At 36.5% G+C, this 19,790-nt stretch overlaps 1 protein-coding gene across 2 annotated transcripts in view; it reads left to right on the top strand.

Annotated features, from left to right (window-relative positions):
* The window catches only part of DYNC1I1 (dynein cytoplasmic 1 intermediate chain 1), a 316,684-nt gene extending 301,135 nt beyond the window's left edge, over window positions 1–15,549 (top strand). For both annotated transcript variants that reach the window (XM_054496029.2, XM_054496027.2), the window contains one exon: window positions 14,606–15,549. In XM_054496029.2, the coding sequence (XP_054352004.1) occupies window positions 14,606–14,716 (111 nt within the window). In that variant the 3' untranslated portion in view covers window positions 14,717–15,549. The remainder of the gene's footprint in view (window positions 1–14,605) is intronic.
* The last annotated feature ends 4,241 nt before the right edge of the window (window positions 15,550–19,790 follow it).

Genomic DNA, 19,790 nt, shown 5'->3' with positions numbered 1-19,790 from the left:
TCTTTCTAGGATGCTATCATCATTTCTAAATTGTAAAGTGTTGTTATACTCATATTTCTACTATTGTACTGGCAGGTCAGGCTGGTTTTCATTTTTATGTTATTGCCCTTACTTTTCTAAGTGATATTACAGACTATAGAAATGTCTGCAACTATAGGCCAGTCTCGCCTATTGTCTGGAGTCTAGACAGGCTATAGAAAAATCTCTGTGACATATAATAGGCCAAACAATTTGTAGGGCTGTTTATCCCTACAAATTCACTACCAAGAAAAAGAGGATATACTATTTTATTGAGAGTAGGTAATATTACAATCTCTAGCCCTTTTCTGAATGACCGAAAATCAGGATAAGCTTATACACTTGAACAATTCTTTAGGTATTGTTTGATCATATACAAAGCAATCTATAGCTCAGAAAAACTCAGACTTAACAAAATAATTGCCTTAACTGTGGTTTTTTTCTAAGTATTTTTATAAATTATATTTATTTGGGTAGAAGGGGAACTTTTGTGTTTCTCTTTGTCACCACTAAGCTTTATTCTAAATCGCTGAAGACCTAGTCTGTAGAGGCACCATGTACTAAAAGGAAAAATGACTTCCCTACATCTGAGGCTTAGCTGCAGCCCACTTCTGAAAGAGGTAGATCCCTTAAGGGCAAATGCTGCCATTATTGTGATTACTATAGGATCGTTCACCAGCCCAGAACTGACAGAACATAACTGTGCTTAAAGAGAAGTGCACCCTCTAGACAAGTGCCTTCTCAGCCTTCCAAATCACCTAAACTGCGGAAGGCCAGATGGAATGCTTCATGGCAGGGTGGCACATTTGGAATTAGAGGTCCAATCTAACGCTGGTGCATGACTGACTGCAGGAAGGGTGGTTGAGCAGAGAGCTATTTAAGAAGAAACAAATAAGGCATTGAAGACTAAATTGCCAGTAGGCTCTGCCACCACTACCAATATTCAAAATTGGTTCCCTGGTCCCTATTAAAACGAAACTTGTAACCACGGTCATGCAGGCCTTCAGATAGAAAACCTTGCTTTGTAGAACCCTCTAGAAAGAAGACAAAATGCTCTAATAAGCTTTGTAATACAATCTGTATTAAAAAGTAGATGGTAGGTTTTTTAGAGCACACAGTGTTGGTCCATTTTCCTCAGTATGTTGAATAGATGTCTGTGGGAAGACATCTCACATTCATTCTCCCAGTGTTGATTTGAGGAGATTTCTTTTAGGCTGGGGAGAAAAGATGGGCCTATAGGCTAGCTTTTGCCAAGACCTTGTTCCACAAGTGAGGCTGTCTTGAAGAGTATAGGACCTGTGCAACTGCATAGGGCACCGTGCTTAGGGGAGCCCTGAGCTTGGGTCGTTGTCTTAAAATTGTTAAAAATTTGTCAGGAAGGAACGCCACATTTTCATTTTTCACTGAACCCTGCAAATTAGCCGGTCCTGTCAACTAGAGTGTAAAAAAAAAAAAAAAAAAAAAAAAAAAAAAAAAAAAATGGGCCTTAACCTAGATCATTAGGAAGAAAGAGAAATCTCTAGAAATGTAGTTAAATGGATGGACACACTACAATCTTCTCATTACCTGTTTCTCTTTTTTTCTTTTCTTTTCTTTTTTTTTTTGAGACAGAGTTTTGCTCTTGCCCAGGCTGGAGTGCAATGGTGCACTTCTGCCTCCCGGGTTCAAGCAATTCTCCTGCCTCAGCCTCCCGAGTATCTGGGATTACAGGTGCATGCCACAACACCCAACAAATTTTTGTATTTTTAGTAGAGACAGGATTTCGCCATGTTGGCCAGGCTGCTCTCAAACTCCTGACCTCAGGTGATCCACCCACCTCGGCCTCCCAAAGTACTGAGATTACAGATTTGAGCCACTGCACCCTGCCTCATTGCCTATTTCTTAAAACTACTTAAAAATGTTTAATGAGAAGGGCCATGACTCTACATTATAAACATCAAGGTACATATAGAGCTAAAGCCGTACTGGAGATCCCAATTCACCTCCCACAACCCTCTTTTGATCACATCATAGTTTTACCTGAAAATATATTAATAATATAATTTGGGGAAAGATCTCTGAGATGCCTACCCCAGTTGGAGCGGAGCGGGACAGGCTTTCTCTGTCCACACCATTGTTGAGAACTTCCTAAAGAGAGACTGCTGTGAGCACTGATGGAAACATCTCCATTCAAGCCCAGGTAGTCTTGCCTTCCTGTGAGCCCTGGCACTCCCTGATTAGGGCATTGCAGAAAGGGACTCTGGTGTCACCAGTCACTGACAGTCATCTGCCTCATCTCCTGTCCCAGCTGAGGCTGCAGCTGCTGCAGGGAGCCCCAGCCCAGTGCCCCTACGACCATGCCTTTCTCTTATTATGTACAATTATCCTCTATGACTTTTAAGATGATAGCAGAGAGCAGTGGCTTGAATCCAGATTTAGTGATGCAATTTATTATGAACTTCTGAAGGGGTAAACATAGGATTGTGTATGAGCTCACTGAAATCACCAGACTGAGTTTGTCCATCTCCCTTTTTTTTTTCTTTTTGTTACATTTAAATGACAAAGACATGAGTAATATCCCACAGCCTATGACTCAAGGGGTAAAATATAAAACAGCAATGTTTTCAGGTAGGTCACATGATGCTGTGTTTATATAGCACACATTTTTGGTTGTTTGATTTCAGCATTATATCTGGAAAATACACTGTACACATTTATTTTCACAGATAGGGGTCTATTTTCTTTGCAGAGCAGGTGCTGAACTCCCATTAGCATAAATGGAAGTTATGCGAATCTGAATCTGACAAAAGACAGAGAAGACCCCTTTTTATTATTTGGCTGTAATTTTTATTCTATTTGTGCCTTCAAAAGTTACTTACACAGACAGTGGTTGCATGCAGCATTTAAATTTTCTGAGATTCAAAATTAAAAATGAGCCTAGCTTCTGAATAAGTTTTGAGAAATCTCCAAACTATGGCTTGCAATCTGTTTGTTTTGGATTACAGGAAGGATTCCATTCAATTAAATGAAGCATGGGTAGGATAATAAGTCAAAAATTAACTGTTAATATACCTGAAAACAGAGCTATTGTTGGATTTTTTTCAAGAATTTGTGTAAAATTTCACACATTTTAAAGAATTAAAAATAAAAACTACTCATTGCCATGTCTCCGTTACTGAAGAGCAAGCTTTTCTATGTATATAGAGCTGACTTCAACAGCACATAGGCCAGTATGTATAGAATTATTCACGTGTCCTGATGATTGATAGCCAGCCTATCTACCTGTCTTTCTTGCAGATGTGTTTTATAGAAAGCCTGCCGCCATTGTTAAGGCTTCAGTGCTGTCACACAGATGCAGCTGTCATAAATATCCCCTAACAACTATGTTTGCTGCTTATCTGAATTAGTTAGAATGCTGTTTGGAGCTCCAGTTTTGAAAGAAGCAGTTTATCTTCCACCTCCTATTATTTCTTTTTCCATTAACCTCTTCCAGGGAAGATTTTGTTTTCAGTTGTGATAAATTCACACAGGTTTCAAATCCCTGATTATATTTTACAGTAGTCAAATGATAAAATTACAGAATCATTTTCAGCTCAAAGTAGGATTTGAAGAATAAAATGGCAACTTAAAAACCATGGTTTCAGAGATGGACAAATCTTATCCTAGCTTTATTGATTTGATATCCTATTCACTAGTTACCTAAGAAAATATGCATGAATCTTTAAATTTGAACTCTGAACTTTGATAGCATTTCAAATAGCTTGTTTGATATGACTATTTGGGGGCCAAAAGAATAGTATTCATTTCATTACAAATTTCAATAAGTATAATACATTTGACATTGGATATATGGGCTTTGAAAAATTCTTGGAAAAGAAAGATGTGGGTTAACATGAGAGATCAAATGTCACACTGCCAAAAAAGTAAAACATGATTTTAAATGTCCATTTGAATATATTTTAAAGCCAAAATGAAAAATCAGGAGAGAAAAGTTTATTTGTAACCCCAACAGGAAAAATGGCCTACACAATATATTTTAGAATGATGGTCAAGGTGTTACATGTAAGAACTGTTAATAAGTGCCTCAAATAGTTTCATAGCCAGCAAGAATAAGAATAAAAGAGATTCAACGGGATTTTTTTTATGCTTTCTACAGCAGTTTGATGTAGTGGCATCTGATAAACTGGAAGTACTGGGAGCTAAAAAGGGTTTGAGTAACACAAAATAAATACAATACAATGATGATTTTTAAGGGGATCACACTTAGGCAATAATTGTTTACTTTGTGGAACTCCTTCATGTTTTCCAGTAATACAGGGCTTACATCAATTCTCCATAAGCAGCCTGTGCCTTGAATATAAATAATTCTCCTCCTTGAGGAAGTGGGCATACAAAACACAAAATTGAAAAGTTAAACTTAGATTTGGGAGGTTAATTCAAACAAGAGTCCCTTAATAAAAAGAACTGCATTTGCAATCAGCCAGTTTTAATAACTGTGCTTTATGAAGGCCTTTGTCCCCTGAGCAAGGCAAACCTGATTGCATGGCTGGGTTTTTGCAACTTCCAGAAGAGCAGAGTTGGTCTCAGCTTAGCAGGATCCAGGTATGATCATCTGAAACACTGGTGTTTCTCATTAAATGAGTGTGGCCGTTAATTTCCTAGATTCTTGAAGACCTTTGCAAGTACTGGCTTATTCTTAGGTGGATAAACAATATTATTTTCTTTAGCTGATACCAAATACTTCCTTTGATTTTCTCTCCATGAAAAAGAAAAGACTTAGGTGTAAATTCTTCCAGTGATGCCAAACATCCAGACAAAATGTGAAAATCCAAATACCTGGTTCTGTCGGTAACATCTAGATAGCAGATGATGGCGTAAGAACAAAGCATCAAGCTTTTCAACTGGATTTTTCAGTTTTTACTTGAATTTTTAGTGTTACAGCCACAATGCTGTGCTATTAAGTCAAGGGGCACAAAGATATATTTGCATGGGCAGATTTGGGATGCTAATAAATATAATTATATAAAATAAGCCACTTTGAAATAATATATTAATTCATTTGTCATAACAAATTATATGTATTTGAAATTAAATATTTTGGGTAAAATCTATGATTGTAATTTTAGTATTAACTTTATTTCTTCTGGGAAAAGTGCTTAATTTAAAAAAGAAAAGGCACAATTAATTCCAATTAATGTTGTAAGTATTCATCTTATAGTACGTGTAATAGCTGTGGCTTTCACTTTGATAATTATATATGTAAAAGACCATGATTAAACTAATTATTATATAAATAGTATGCTTATTCAGGTAGCATTAGTATATGAAAATGGACTTATAGGATTAATATTTTCTCAAGCAAATGTTTTTTCTGAATTGATAAGAAATACTTATGACTTTGTGTATTATGGAGTAGTTGACTCAATGAAAAGAAAGCCCTAATATCTAATATTATAAACAGCAAGTTAATGTGTGTATAGTAATTTGCAAAATTCAATGAAGTTCATATATTCTCATTTTGGTGATAAATGATCTATGAATATAAACCTTCTGAAAGAAGAACCAGTTTGTATAATTAATCATCTTCATGATTCTTCTGTGGTTTCAAACTGTCATCTTCAATGGCAGTTTGGATTATGAAGCAGTTGTTAATTATAGTGTTAATTTTTTTATGGCTGACAAAATTGTGTTTAGTTCTATAATTTCAAAATTGCTAAATTTTATCTTCAAAAATTGCTGCTTAGAGCAGTAGCCTCAAATCACAGCTTTAAAAGCTAAATGTGAAGTCTCTCCAATCATCTGTGAATCGAGATTAACCCAGGCCTGTATAGAATGGAGTTGTTTCTTACATGTGTATGTGTGCTACTGTTGGCATCTTTAAAATATAATACATAATCAAATATCTGCTTATGCATGTTTCCTGTGTAAATATTTATACACCACGTAGGTTGGACTTGAAAAGTGAGGAAGTGAATGAATCATTATATTTCACTTTCAAGGAAAGCTTACATGAATTTTTGAGAATGTCAGCTATCAGAACATCTTCTAAATTTTAAAGCATGAGTTACTTATCATTTAAGAAATATCCAAACTGCTAACATTGTAAAAGCAATTTCGTACTTTTAACCTAGTAGATAAAACAGTGGCCCATTTCTAAGCTCTTTCTCCTAATAGCCAACCAATAGTTTCTCAATTCAGATTAAATTTTTTATTTGCATTGGTCTCAGCATCAAGGTCCCTTAGATAGAAAGTGAACATAAACTAATATTTTTAAAGTGAATAAATAAATAAGAAAATGAACACCTTCTAGTGTGATTTAAAAAAAAAAAAAACCAGTTACCCTTGTGAATTAAAAAAAAATTCAGATTGTCAGCCCTCCCTTGATTATCACTTTCCTCAGATTTTTTTTTTAACCTTTGGAAGACCACATCCACAGAATTGTACACAAAGTGGTTATTTGACGATTGTCTATTAAAATGCAATAACCCAGTCTAGCAAAGTGCCTGGCACAAAATAGGCACACAATAAATATTTGATGGGTGAATGAATGATTCACATGTGAAAATTTGAGGAAAAATTAAGGGAAAACTTAATTGTTTAGAGCATTCAGGATGGAGCCTCCAAGTTGGCTACGGATTGATGCACAGGAAAAAAATTACTTAACTGTAGTTGCACGGCAAAGGATATTTAGAAAATATCTTTAGAAAAGAGTGCTTATCCTTCCCCCCAATCTCTTTCCCAGTTTCCCTCCCCTCCTGTGCTTTTAAAAGTGAGCAGTTGGCCACTAGTGTAATAAAAGCATAACAGTTGATTCAAACAGTTGTCAAACCACTGGAAAAATGCTTCCTTTTCATTGTGCTTTTTTTGGACACTATAGATATGGTAAATCATGAACTGTGTTATAAAAATACCTCTTTTATGCCCAAACATTCAGTAGGAGGGAATGACATTTCTTTTATTACCTTGGTAAATGTTTTTAAGGTGTTTAGCAATAAGCCTTCTTTTTGTCAAAACTGCTTAGATGCAGCAGTTGCTAAGAATTTATTAGAAAACCTATAGTTAATAATATCAAGAAAAGAAGGGATATGTGTTTAGTAGCTAATATGACAGATGAGCTTGTGTAGCACACGCTTTTGCTTTTTCCTACCATTTTCTTGATCTTTTGTGTTATGGAAAAACAAGTTATTCATGTTTAGAAAGTTTATTTTTCATTATTGCCCATCAACCAGCGTTTTTAGCATTTTCTCCATCTTTTGGGCGGAGAAATAGATTGTTCCAAATATTAGGGAAAAAAATAAGGCTAAAAGATTTCTGAGGAAAGAAGGACGATAAGATTTTAATACAAATGTGAACAAGACTATTCATCTTCAGGTCTTCGTGAATTAACTCTTTCTTCGGCTATTTGTTGTTGTTGTTGTTGTTTTTCTTCCACAGGTAAAACCTTCAGAATGTTGTCATGCTTCCTATAATGCAAAATTTTAACATGAAAAATATTTTACATGTTACTTTCTTAAGATAGTGTTTAAGGAGAAGGATATATATTTCCTTCTATATTCGCTGGCTTATTGAAATTGATAGAGACCCATATTTGTTACTATTTACTTTGACTTTTATGTCCTACTTTTATTTCTTTCCTTAATTAGGTGGTAATGGATTTTTTAAAAAGTGTTACTCTAAAAAAAAAAAAATGCGGTAAAAATAAACCACTCCTTTAAAGAAACGAGGGAAGAGACCTTTGGCAGAGAGGTCTGAAGCTTCATGGGTGGATGAGGGTTCCCTTAGATGGGATTTCCAGATGAAAAGAAATTAAAAAATAATCAAATACCATCTGACCACCATTGGTAAGAATGTTGCTAAATTTTACAGAAATTTTTACCTATTGACTGGTAATAGCAGACTGTGCTGTACAGAGACTAATGTAACTCCTACTTTGTCGACTTCTTTGAAACTGCTCTAAATAAGTTACATACCATATATCTTTTTGTGGTAGAACACTGTAGTATATTTACACCCTCTGTATATTGCATTCTGGCTTGGAATTCTGGTCCGTGGTTTCATCCATTGTTAGCTGCGATGCTAGACTCTCCCGGGAGTTAAATACAGTGGGGCTGTATTTATGTGAAGCGGGTATGCTTGGTCGTTCAGTGACTGTTTCATTGCATATTACCTCCCACTTTGCTCCCATCTGTGTGTGTGGTAAAGGGAATTGTCCTAAAAAATATAGGCTTCCTCTGAACACAGACGTGTATTTGTATACCAGTAAGTCAACAATCTCCTGAATTTGGGTGCCATTAATAATTGTCCTTTTTAAAAGGCTTTTAGAGCTTAGAGGGGGTTGGCAGTCGTTCTGTGGAAACCGATGTACATTTCTACATTTTCTGTAAATGCATTAAAAAATAATGTGTATTAAAGTGAAACGAAATCTTTAAGATATGTTTTTAACAGAAAACTTTAATTTTTAGATTAATACAGAGATGAATTGTCATGTATCTCTTGGAAATCAATGGTTAACATGATAGTCTCACACGCTTTTAAAAATTACTTCATCTAATTGAAAAATTACAAAGAGGCTGATGAGCCACACATCCATGGAATATTTATCTTGAAACCTAGAGTCCTACTCACTTAACGTGTTGGCCATACTTCATGTATCTGAGAAACCAACTGAAACCAGAGTGCTTTTCTAACATCTTAATTATCTAAGATTTAAAAAAAAGAAAACTAAAGTAAGCAATACCTGAGACAGATATTTTTACGTGAAAAATATTGCACTGGGATGGTGAAAGTTACTGCAGATAATGCAGCTATTTAAAATTATTATAGCTGCAATTACTAAAAAATGAGGAAGGTTTGACTGAGAACTATTCAAAATAGTTATTAGCCATGTGATTACAAAAAGGAACACATGAATGATATTCGCATGTTTAACCCCGGTTATAAAAAGTCATTTGATTTTTTTAACAGCATGTACAGCAGTTACAAATCCTTACAACTTTAGGTAAAAATGAAGAATCCCACTGTGGAAAGTGCCACAAGGAAATAGCTGGATTAGGATGTATTAGTCACATGTGAAAAATAAAAAATATGTATGTGCATGTCTACATATGTGTGTGGATGTGTATAGTTACAATAAATAGTTATATTTTAAACTTGATGTTTAAACAAACAATGGAAAGTAGCAACTCTGAAAGAATTTTTCTTGTGATTTGAAAGAACTCTTTCCCTGTCCCCCGTTAATGAAAGTTAGCTATTATTAAAAGCCTGACTACTTAGGAAATTATTTGTGTGAGTATTTCAGACATAAAATGTGATAAAATATAAGGTATACTTCTAAAAAAAGTACAGCTCTAAATAGGTGAAAAGAAGAAAGAGAAGAGGCAAGGAAGCAAGAAAATAAAAAAATTGGAAGAAAGGAATAAACATTAAGAAGGAAAAACAACATCATGCATTCAGGGTTTATAATGTGCAAGCACTGTGTTAAGCTTATTACATTTTTTTGTTTTATTTAATATTCAGTCCTAGAAGATGGATCTTACAATTTATTTCACACAAATGAGGAAGTAAAGATCAGAAGTGTTAAAACCATACATTCCCTAAAGACACACAGCAAGTTAATGGCAAATCTGGGAAAGAAACCAGGATCTGGCTGGTGAAGCGGAAAAAAAAGTCAACCCTGGCTCCGTTCTCAAATGTTATTACTCCACAATCTGTGCCTCTCTTTAGGTATACAGGACACCTGGGCAAGGCAAGCAAGGGTTAGACTGATAAGTTTTTCAGGGATGAGTTGGGACCGGGTTCAGAGGCAACCTCCAGTCCACTCAGGCAGAGAGGAGGGGACAGATCCCTGACATGGTCCGAGAAGTAGTGGGATAGCCTGGATGGTGGGGCTCTGGGAGGCTAAAATGATACATTTTCATGAATTTTTCCACAACTTTTGTACTTTTGCTTTTGGTTGTAGACCTTTTGTCTTCCAAGAATCTTAGAAGATTTAAAACAATCTTTAGAATCTTTGAGCAGGTAATTCAAAACACATTACCTGCCTGCCCTTCTGTCATGGAATGCTGGCATTTCTCAAAGGGGTGAGTCTTGATTGCCCCACACTAACAGGTGAAAGTTATGTGGTCTTTAGCAAATCATTTAGCTCCCTATACTGTCCTCTCCTGCCTGTTAAAGAAGGTCTACACCATGCTTCTTAACATCCTCACATAACAATCAGAATTAATTCCTAAAGAAATTTTTTTAAAAAACAGAAAAATACTGTAAAATTGGTATGCATGCCACGAAACGTATCATTTTGGGGAGCCTGTTCAATTTGACTGACAATTTAAAGAAAAAGAATGCATGACAGTCCATGATGAACTCATAGTACTTTCTTTACTTTGATTACCTTTCTCATGCTCTCCACATCTCTGTTGGTGAATGGGTCAGATATCATCATCCTTATTTTGCAATTGAGGCAATGAGAGAGTAAGTGCCTGACCATTGCCAGCAGCCAAGATGAGAACAGGACTTGAGTCTCCTGTCCAAATCTGAGGTTCATTTTACCTCTTTCTCATGTCCAAATTGCTACCTCAGTAACCACCTTTGCCCTTAGTTTCATTGGCTGTAAAAATAGGATTGTATCATATCTATAAAAGGTGATCTCTCTTAGAGTTAGGATTTTATTATCTCAGGAATCTGAGCCTCAAGTGCTTTTGGCATGAAAATGCTTTATATGTTTAGCAAAAAAATTAGAAAACAGTCATTGAATCAGGAGATGGACTGGCTGTTGGTGAACTCAGTCGATGAAGCAGTTGGAATATCTGAGTCATCCCTAACCTATGATGCAGACTTCATCAGAGATGAATCTGGAGGCAGAAAATGTTTCCAGATCCACTTTGACTTAGAACAATGCTGGGAAATTTTTGAAGTTTTTTTTTTTATTGGTGTTCCCTTAATTTAACGATATATTTTTAATTGGTCAAAATAACTTATGATCTTTTTTCCTATCACAAATGTAAATTGTTTGGAAATTATTCTAAGCTATTATTCTCAGAGAAAAAAAATCCATAGTGATGCTCTAGATTTAGCCTTTATGCCTTAATAGAAACTTGAAGAGATGCTGAAGCAATGTTATTAACATGCCATTTGCCTCCCTGTTACTTGCTTGACGCACAACAGATATCAGGAAATGTTACAGTTGTCACTGAAGGAAGGTAAATTTTAGGCTATTCATTTTTTAATGTCAGTGAAGTTTTTTTAATGCCAGTATTCACACAGTTTGACCTACGAAAAACATAATTAATTTTTGTCTGTATTTCATACTCATCATATTCCAAAATAATTCACTACTGTATCTTTAATTCAAACACAGTGCCTGACATATAATTGGTACTCAATCAATGCTGATTGAATGAGTATTGAATAAATTTATATGCAAGGTAGGACATGAGAGCAGTCTGTTCTGTAAGAAACATGAACAAAGATTTTTCCTATTTAATGATTAAGATAGTGTTGGATTAAAAAATCTCCTAGAGAAAATCATAAACGCATTTATGTTCTTGAGCCTCCTTTCTAGCCATTTCTGGTCAGAGACTACCAGGTGAGAAGAGCCAGGAACTGCCAAGGGTAGGAAGGGCAGTTCTGTCCAAATGGATGCTGTTTACAGTCATGGAAACAGCAAAGTGAAAAGAGTGGCCCTCGTTTGTTAGGACACCTGTTTGGTCTTACCTACAAGTAATTCTAATGCCAAAAACTATTACTTTGGGTGTAGAAACAGCCTGTGAATACACACATTCAAGCTAAGATTATGCTTAAAGTACTTCCTGATGGTGATATTTAATTCTAAAAATGGGGCAGTCTGCAATTCACCTTCTAAATCTAGCATTACAATCACCTTGGGTTATTTTTACAGTCAACAGGATGAAAAGTGTAATAGGATGAGGTAGATAAATTGATTTCAAGTTTCTAGAAGGAATTGTGTTTTCATCATGTTCTACTCTAGAATTTTTGTGAACCAAGAAAATAAATATTTCTGTGAAAATTATGACACCGTAAAGAGGAAAAGACTTGGCAAAACAAATATCCCTAAAAAACAAACTTCAAACATTTTGCCAATCTAAATGAAACTCCAGCAGATCAAAAAGAGGACAAGACGTGTTAGATTACTGTGACACTTTTGTGAGGGTGAATCTATATTTCTAAGGGCATGTGTTAGTATCACAGCACTATTACTCCCGCCCCCATGAAGAAAGTCACATGTAGTTCACTTGCTGGCTTATGTTTTGTGTGTTTAACAGAAATATTTAAATTTGATAAAACTCATTTTTGAGAAGTTAGTTATGTAATTTTTGAGATGTGCAGTTTTATATAGTGTAAATGATACTCAGTTCTGTTCTAAACTGTATCTAGACATTTATTCAAACCTTAATGTTCTATAATCTTTACTAGGGCCATTTCTGAACAGTCTTGCCATGACTACTACATGAAACTATGTAAATACATTTACCTATTTTATTGTTATAGTATATAGTTTCTACACATTGCTATCAATAAAATATTACTTAGGTCATCACATATTAACTTAAATTTGTACCATTGTAACTAATAATATAGCTTTATGTTTGGGAACCAAACTCAGCTCTTTATGAGCAAGGTACTGTGTAGTATTGAGACTTATTTTTTTCTCCAATATTTAAAGTTACATGAAGTTATGGGGCATTTTAGCTTTAGCTTGATTCTTACTTTATATGGGAAAAAGTTATAAATATGTTATCACGATTAGGCTTTTGTCTCTTCTTGGGCTTTTGTTTCATGGTTATTTTTGGAAAGGCTTGCTCAGCGGTTGGAAGAAGGAAAAGAAATAGTGGTCCTATTCTTTTACATAAATGTGATACCAACTCTTTGTTGGTTATGGTTTTTGTGAGCTTGTACATTTTGGGGGCCTCATTTTCCAGGTGCAGTATTTTCTAAAATTGAAGAGAAAAATGAAGAATCGTGGAATATAGGAAAAGAGTCCAAAGTAGGGAAAACAGACTGAGCAAAAGAGTATCAGCATCATTCAGGACTATTGTGAACTTGTGTTATTGCCTACAAAGAAATCTGGATTCATTTCAATAACTATAGTAGCATTTAACCATTCAGAAACTCATTCATGTGACTAAGTAGGAATTCTTATTGGTACTGTACTTCGCAAAATAAGTCAAAGAACTTACTTTCCTTGCCTCTATATCATTTCCAGAATTATATTCTTGAAACATTTAGCCTTAATACCAGAACACTAATTTAAGGATATACTTTGCACAATGAAGTTGCCACTTTCCAATAAGTTTTCTTGGACAGATAGTATTTGAGAATATTATCCTTGTAATAAAAATTTTAAGTTCTAATAATTTGGCTCTGTGTGGTGGGAAATTTTCCAGCTGTAGAAGCAATCTCAAAGCTTAGGTTTATTTGCTTCCTCTTTTTTCATTAAAAAATATGTTAATTGAGATGCCTGTGTGTTCTTAATGTTTATGGAATATGTGGATAGTGTAGTGTAGCACTAGTACCTATAGGTGAATTACACTATATTATAGTGTAAAATTCCAAGAAAATGCGTCTAAAATCTAAATCAATTTTATTCTGTATGAAAAGCATTCAGACTTCTACTAAATCCTGTTTCTCATCCTCAATTTTTTTTTTCTATCACAGATACTTGCATTATATTTTTAAGCAATTTATTTTTGGATGCTATGTGGAAAAATCATTATCCTTTAAAACGACTAACAAAAATTCATACATTCAGTTTGCATTGGAGGAGGCATTAATTTCCTCCTCACTGAATTGTACACAGAAGATATTTTGAAAATTTTATAAATCCCCCTTTTTGATGAATCAGTATAGCATACTGGCTAAGGATGCTCGTACTGGAACCAGATTCCATTGACACTTATATTTGCTTGCTATGCAACCTTGGTAAGATTATTTAATCTTTCTGTGCCTCTAATATAGGAATATGAGGCACAATAGGATTATTATGATGAATGAGTTAATGCATGTAACGTACTTAGAACAGAACTCTTGGTAAATAATAGCTACTATTACTACTATTCATAGTTATCATCATATAAATCTTACTGGAAAGGCCCAAGTACTATTTCATAGGAGGAATATTTCTTTGTATATATAAGCTATTCTTTTGCCCTTCATACTGCCCCATCAGCAACACTTTAGAAAAAGGATTAATACCATTGACTAGGAATAAAATATACAGTTATTTGAAAATCTTGGTCATTATATGCAGTTTTTATTTGCGTGTTCACTGTAAGTCTGGTCTTCTTATGAAAAAATTTCATTACTAAAAGCACTTTAATGTGGCTACTGTAATTGTATAGTTTGCATAGGTTTTTAAAGTTTTATAAATTCTGTGAGTGCTTTTGCTTCCAAGAGTGACATGGTTCTCTTGTTAGTTTAAGAGCGACACCTCAGGCCCTGCTTGATCCAAAGAAGAACGTTTGATTTCCTTTACATTCCAAAGGAAACATCTGCTTTGGAGGGTGTGGGGGCAAAGGGACAGTCATTCAGGCTTCAAGGCTTTCGGACATGAAAGATATCTTGTTCATCATTTCTCCATTGATTTGCTTTGCAGCTTGCAGTTCCCCACAATGATGAATGGACCCGATTTGCCAGGACCCTTGTGGAGATTCGTGCTAACAGAGCTGATAGCGAGGAGGAAGGCACTGTTGAGTTATCTGCCTAGTGGAAATGAGCCACTCCCACTGCAGCCACCACCTTTGTGTCCTAGAGCTCAGCATCTGCAGTCAAGTCTCTTGTATTCGGTGTCCATTCAGTATCAGTATTGCTGTGACATTTTGGGTGCCATATTGTGCCAGCTTTGCTCCAAGTATTCTAAATGTGTCCCACCATGCTTTCCACTGACCCAAAATTCACCACAGCATTTCTATCTTTATATTTCTGTCTCAAAAATGAAGGGAGGGGGGTTATGGGTTAAGTTGCTGCCTTTTAACTTCTTAGTAGCTGTATTTAATAGCTGGAAACCTCTGGTTAAATTTGTGCTTACATGCACTCCTGGCATAGTCCTATTAAATCCATATGAAGCCAGATATGATTGGGTGCAGATGTGGTGTGCCTCATGTTATGGTACAGGGCCAAAGACTTGCGATGTGGTGTTTTACATGGTGACTCACATTATGAATGGATTTACTAGAAGAACATTGCTGCTCCTTATTTATTGTAGTGTGCTGCATGGAACGTATTTATTTGAAAGCATTAAAATAAACGATCCTAGAGCATGTGCATAATGAGAGGACTGTATTCTCTCTGCTGCTGTTGAGGTTACATTAAGTTCCAAATAACAATTACAGTATGCGAGTTCCACTGAAGACATGAAATCTTTAGAGGTTTGTTGCAGTGAACAAAATGAATTTTAAAGCCTATTATTTCTGGGTACTTTAACAATATTTCAAATATCATTGACCACTAATACTTGTCATTGAAGCTAACACAGTCTGACAAAAGTCTATGGTTCCTAAATATGACATCAGTGTTGCCAATAAAATGTTTCAAACCAGGTCTGCACCAGTGTGAGTAAATCCTTTGCTTGGGGAAAACTTGACTGGAATTCTGCTGTGACAAGAGGTGGGAGAGATACATTACAGCCATGTTAAAGACTGATCATGAATTTATTTGAGCAGCCAACCTGGCTGGACTTAAACCAAGACTCCTAGTTTTATTTTTATGAGGGAATGTGTGTGGTATTTTTGGAAAGCTCCTCCTTCTCACATTTACCAAAGCCACCCTTGCCCAAAGACAGTTGTTGGAGTAAGAAAGGTAGGTTAAGATGAACAAATACCAAATGTCCTACACATTTCTTTTTAAAAACAATTTACACCAGAAAATTATGTTTATTACTATTGGACTAGGAAATATGTCTATAAACAACTTCAATAAACTTTTTTTCAAAAGGTCATTTTATGCCCAGGGAAAATGAAAACAAATAGCGGTTGAGTCATGAAAAACATTCGAAGACAGGCTTTTGGCTTTTTAGGAAGGGAATTCCCATTGGGGCTTTGTTGGTAGGGATTCCTTCAACTGTACGGTTTCTTTTATTTTTAAAATAGTGTCATACTTTTTCTCCAAGTAGCCTACAATATTTAGATATTGAAATCCTTTATAAACAATAAAAATTTTATAGATAACAGATGAGTATCTGAAATAGGTTTAAAAGCATTTGAATGAAAAGTACTGGGAAAAAAAGTTTCACAGACATACAGTAAAGTACCTAAGAATAAAAATTCAAAACGCATGCATTATTATAATAGACCAAATTGAATGATTCAATGAGTGATGATGTGAAAAGTATAAAGGCCTGAGTCACTTACAGAAGGCACATAAAATGTTACAAGAACATGTGTTCTTATATATCCCACTGTGGTAGCTGGTCTCCAAGGCAGTTCCCAATTCTTGTTCAGGCCATCCCCTGTTGAATCTGGGCTGACCTTATGTGACTGACACAATACTGGGAAGTGATGCTACATGGTTTCCATTATGTCTTAGTTAATTCAGACTGCTGTAACAGAATACTATGGTATTCAGACTGAGTGGCTTAAGCAATAGAACTGTATTTCTCACAGTTCTGAAAGCTGGGAAATCCAAGGTCAAGATGCTGGCAGATCTGATATCTGGTGAGGGCCATCTGCTTAGGTTGCAGATGGCTGTCTTCTCATGGAATCCTCACATGGTGAAGAGAGAGAGATGATCTCTTTCATGTCATTACTTATAAGGGCACTAATCACATTTATGTGGGATCCACCCTCATGACCCAGTTATCTCCCAAAGGCCCACCTCCAAAAATCATCATATTGAAGATTTGGGCTTCAACATATGAATTTGGGAATGAACATAAACATTCAGTCCACAGCCCAGGGCAAGGTTATAAGAAGACGTATATCCTCCACCTAGATTTCTTGGCACAATCAATCTTGGTCCCTGAGCTACTGTGTAAGAAGCAAAACTACCCTGAGACTTCCAGGCCTCACAGAAGCTGACCATGGAGTGGTCATGTAGATATAAGAGAAATACACAGCCAGTTCATAGCCATTTAAGTCACCCCAGCTGATGTCCCAGATGAAATGTGGTAGCCAGAAAGATGTGCCTTTCAGATTTCCTATTGCAGAGAACATGGCTGAATGACAGTTATGATGCCTTGCTTTGAAACCCATCACCAAGTTTGACCAAGGTCATGCTTTCTGCATGCTCTTGCCAGCCAAGACTAAGTATGGCAAAGATCCTAAGGCTGGCCTGTATCTCGGAGACATAAGACTTCTTTGAAGTAACTTTGGCTCTAGGACTTATGTCAGCATTGCTAAAACTTTCTCAGAACTGTACTTCAGTCTAAAACTAGCCAACTTTCTTCTCTTCCTCCCTTCCTCCCTTCCTCGCTCCCTCCCTCTCTCCCTTCCTTCCTTCCTTCTTTCCTTCCTTCCTTCTTCCTTCCTTCTTCTCCTCCCTTTCCCTCTCTCCTTCTTGAGGCCTGACAAACATCACTGTCTGATGGCTGTCCCGCCTAAGCTGGCTAGGGATGTCCTTGGCCTTATAAAAGAACAAAGAAACTATACCTCAAAAGAATTGCAAAAATTAGCATGTACCATTAGGAGCCCGGGGAGTAGCACTGGGATTAGATTTTGAGGTGTTTGATCAAGGGAGCCAGAATGTTGATTAGATAAGGAATAATTCATTGACTTTGAGGGTTGTGTGTGTGTGTGTGTGTGTGTGTGGTAAGGAAGAGGGAGCTATATGACTTTATACTCTGGCAAGGAGCCTAAAGAATAGAATTACTCTTTGAAGTCTGAAAAAGCTGTAGCCTACATTCACTAGACTGAAAATGCCTGAGTTGCCCTGGTAGATAGTACAGGAAGGAATAAAGAGGTTGAAGGAAATGGGTATGTTAGAATAGATATATTATTTAAGTTCAGAAGACACACTCAAAGGTTATGTTACATAGGAACACCCAGAGTACACATCCTTCAAAGCCATTTGCAATGAGCTGGTGAGAGAGGCATTAGCATCTCTAGAATGTTTAGCGGTAGCTTTCCTTTGTAGGTCAGGGCTGATGGTAGCAGAGGCAGTCACAGAGTGGGGCTTGCTAACATCCATGGGGATGATGAGACCCCGGAGTAATAGTGGCTAGGTGGTGGCAGTTAACCACCAGAAGTCAGGAAGCCATAACTGCCATAATGACCAGCTAGATCAGAGAGCAGCCAAGAAGGCTTTACCCATAGGAAGTTGTGGGAGTAATTAAAAGAACGTGGCATTCCTAGTGGCAAAGAAGACAGGCAGCCAAAAAGGTGTTGCTTAACTTCTATGACAAAAAACATAGAGGCAAGAATGGAGAAGCAGGAGACTGAAGACTGTTACCTCAATAAAAAGCCACATACCTCTGCTCACTGTCCAGTCCTGAGCCAGTTTTCCAATCCAGAAACCATTGACTGAAGATTGCTAGGAGGTTGCTAGGAGGGAGGACACCAGGAGGGAGGACACCACTGCAAACATCTATTGTGATGATCTCCCCAGTCCTTCCCCAAAAGGACCTATGGGCATTTATTCAGGTGAATGTACAATGCAGAAAGAAACAAATCAACATTTGAAGACTATTGGGTGCACTATGTGGGTTCACATTGAAATGTTATTGGAGTGGTGGCTTACGGCAACAAGTTAATGTAATGGAGTGTTTACTAAAGTCTAGGTCTCAGTGGGCTCATTGGGTCTATGTACAAACACAGTGGGTCATTCCTTCATTCCTACAATCCTTGAGTGTTCAATTAGAATTGATATACTTACATCAGGTACCTGGCCTCTGGGATAAGAGCTCTCACAGAAGGGAGGGCCAAATGGAGACCTCTGAAATTGCCACATTCCCATCTTCCCCTGCCAAGATAGCAAATACAAAATATTACATCTCAGGGTAGATCTAGGAGGATGGCAGAGATTGGTGCCACTCTTAAAGGTCTAAAAGATATAGAGTGGTGTTCCCTACAATATATCTATTTAATAACTCAGTATGCCTCCCTTTATAAATTAAATGGATCTTGGAGAATAACTGATGAATACTGCAAGCTCAACCAAGTAAGATCACTGATCACAGCTGTCATGCTAGATGTGGTGTCATCCCTAGAACAGATTAATAAGGCTTCTGGTACATGGTATGTGGCTATTAATGGATGAATGCATTCTTTTTCATTCCACCTATAAAAGAAGATCAGAAACAGTTTACACTCATAAGAAAGAACTATTTTAATTTACAATTTTGCCTCAGGGCTATGCTAATCTCTCTTAATACTCCAAAGATGCCTAGACAGCTTGAGCATCCACAGAATGTTACACTGATCCATTACATCAATGGTATCACACAGACTATGCAGAATAAGCAAGAATTAACTAATGTACCAGAAGCCTTGGTAAGATATATGCACTCCAGAGGGTGGGAAATAAATTCAAGGAAGATTTAAGGACCTGCTACTTCAGTGGAGCTTTTTGGAATCTCCCCAATTTTTAAGAGCATGCTGGGCTATCTCCTCCAAAGTAAAATACAAACTGCTGAAGCTTAGAGCCCCCACCACAAAGAAGGAAGCACAGCACCTGGTAAGCCTCTATGGTTTTTGAAATTAACATATTCCATATCTAAGAATACTGCTCTGGTGCATCTACTAATTGGCATGCACAGCTTTGGGTGAGGCTCAGAATGGGAAAGGACTTTGCAGCAGGTCAAACTGTAGTGCTAGGAGCTCTGCTATATGGGCCATAAAATCAGCAGA

The sequence above is a fragment of the Pongo pygmaeus genome, chromosome 6, assembly GCF_028885625.2.
Source record: "Pongo pygmaeus isolate AG05252 chromosome 6, NHGRI_mPonPyg2-v2.0_pri, whole genome shotgun sequence".
In the NCBI taxonomy this organism is placed as follows: domain Eukaryota; kingdom Metazoa; phylum Chordata; class Mammalia; order Primates; family Hominidae; genus Pongo; species Pongo pygmaeus.
The sequence above is the reverse complement of the archived record's forward strand: the minus strand, read 5'-3'. Positions and strand labels throughout refer to the sequence as shown.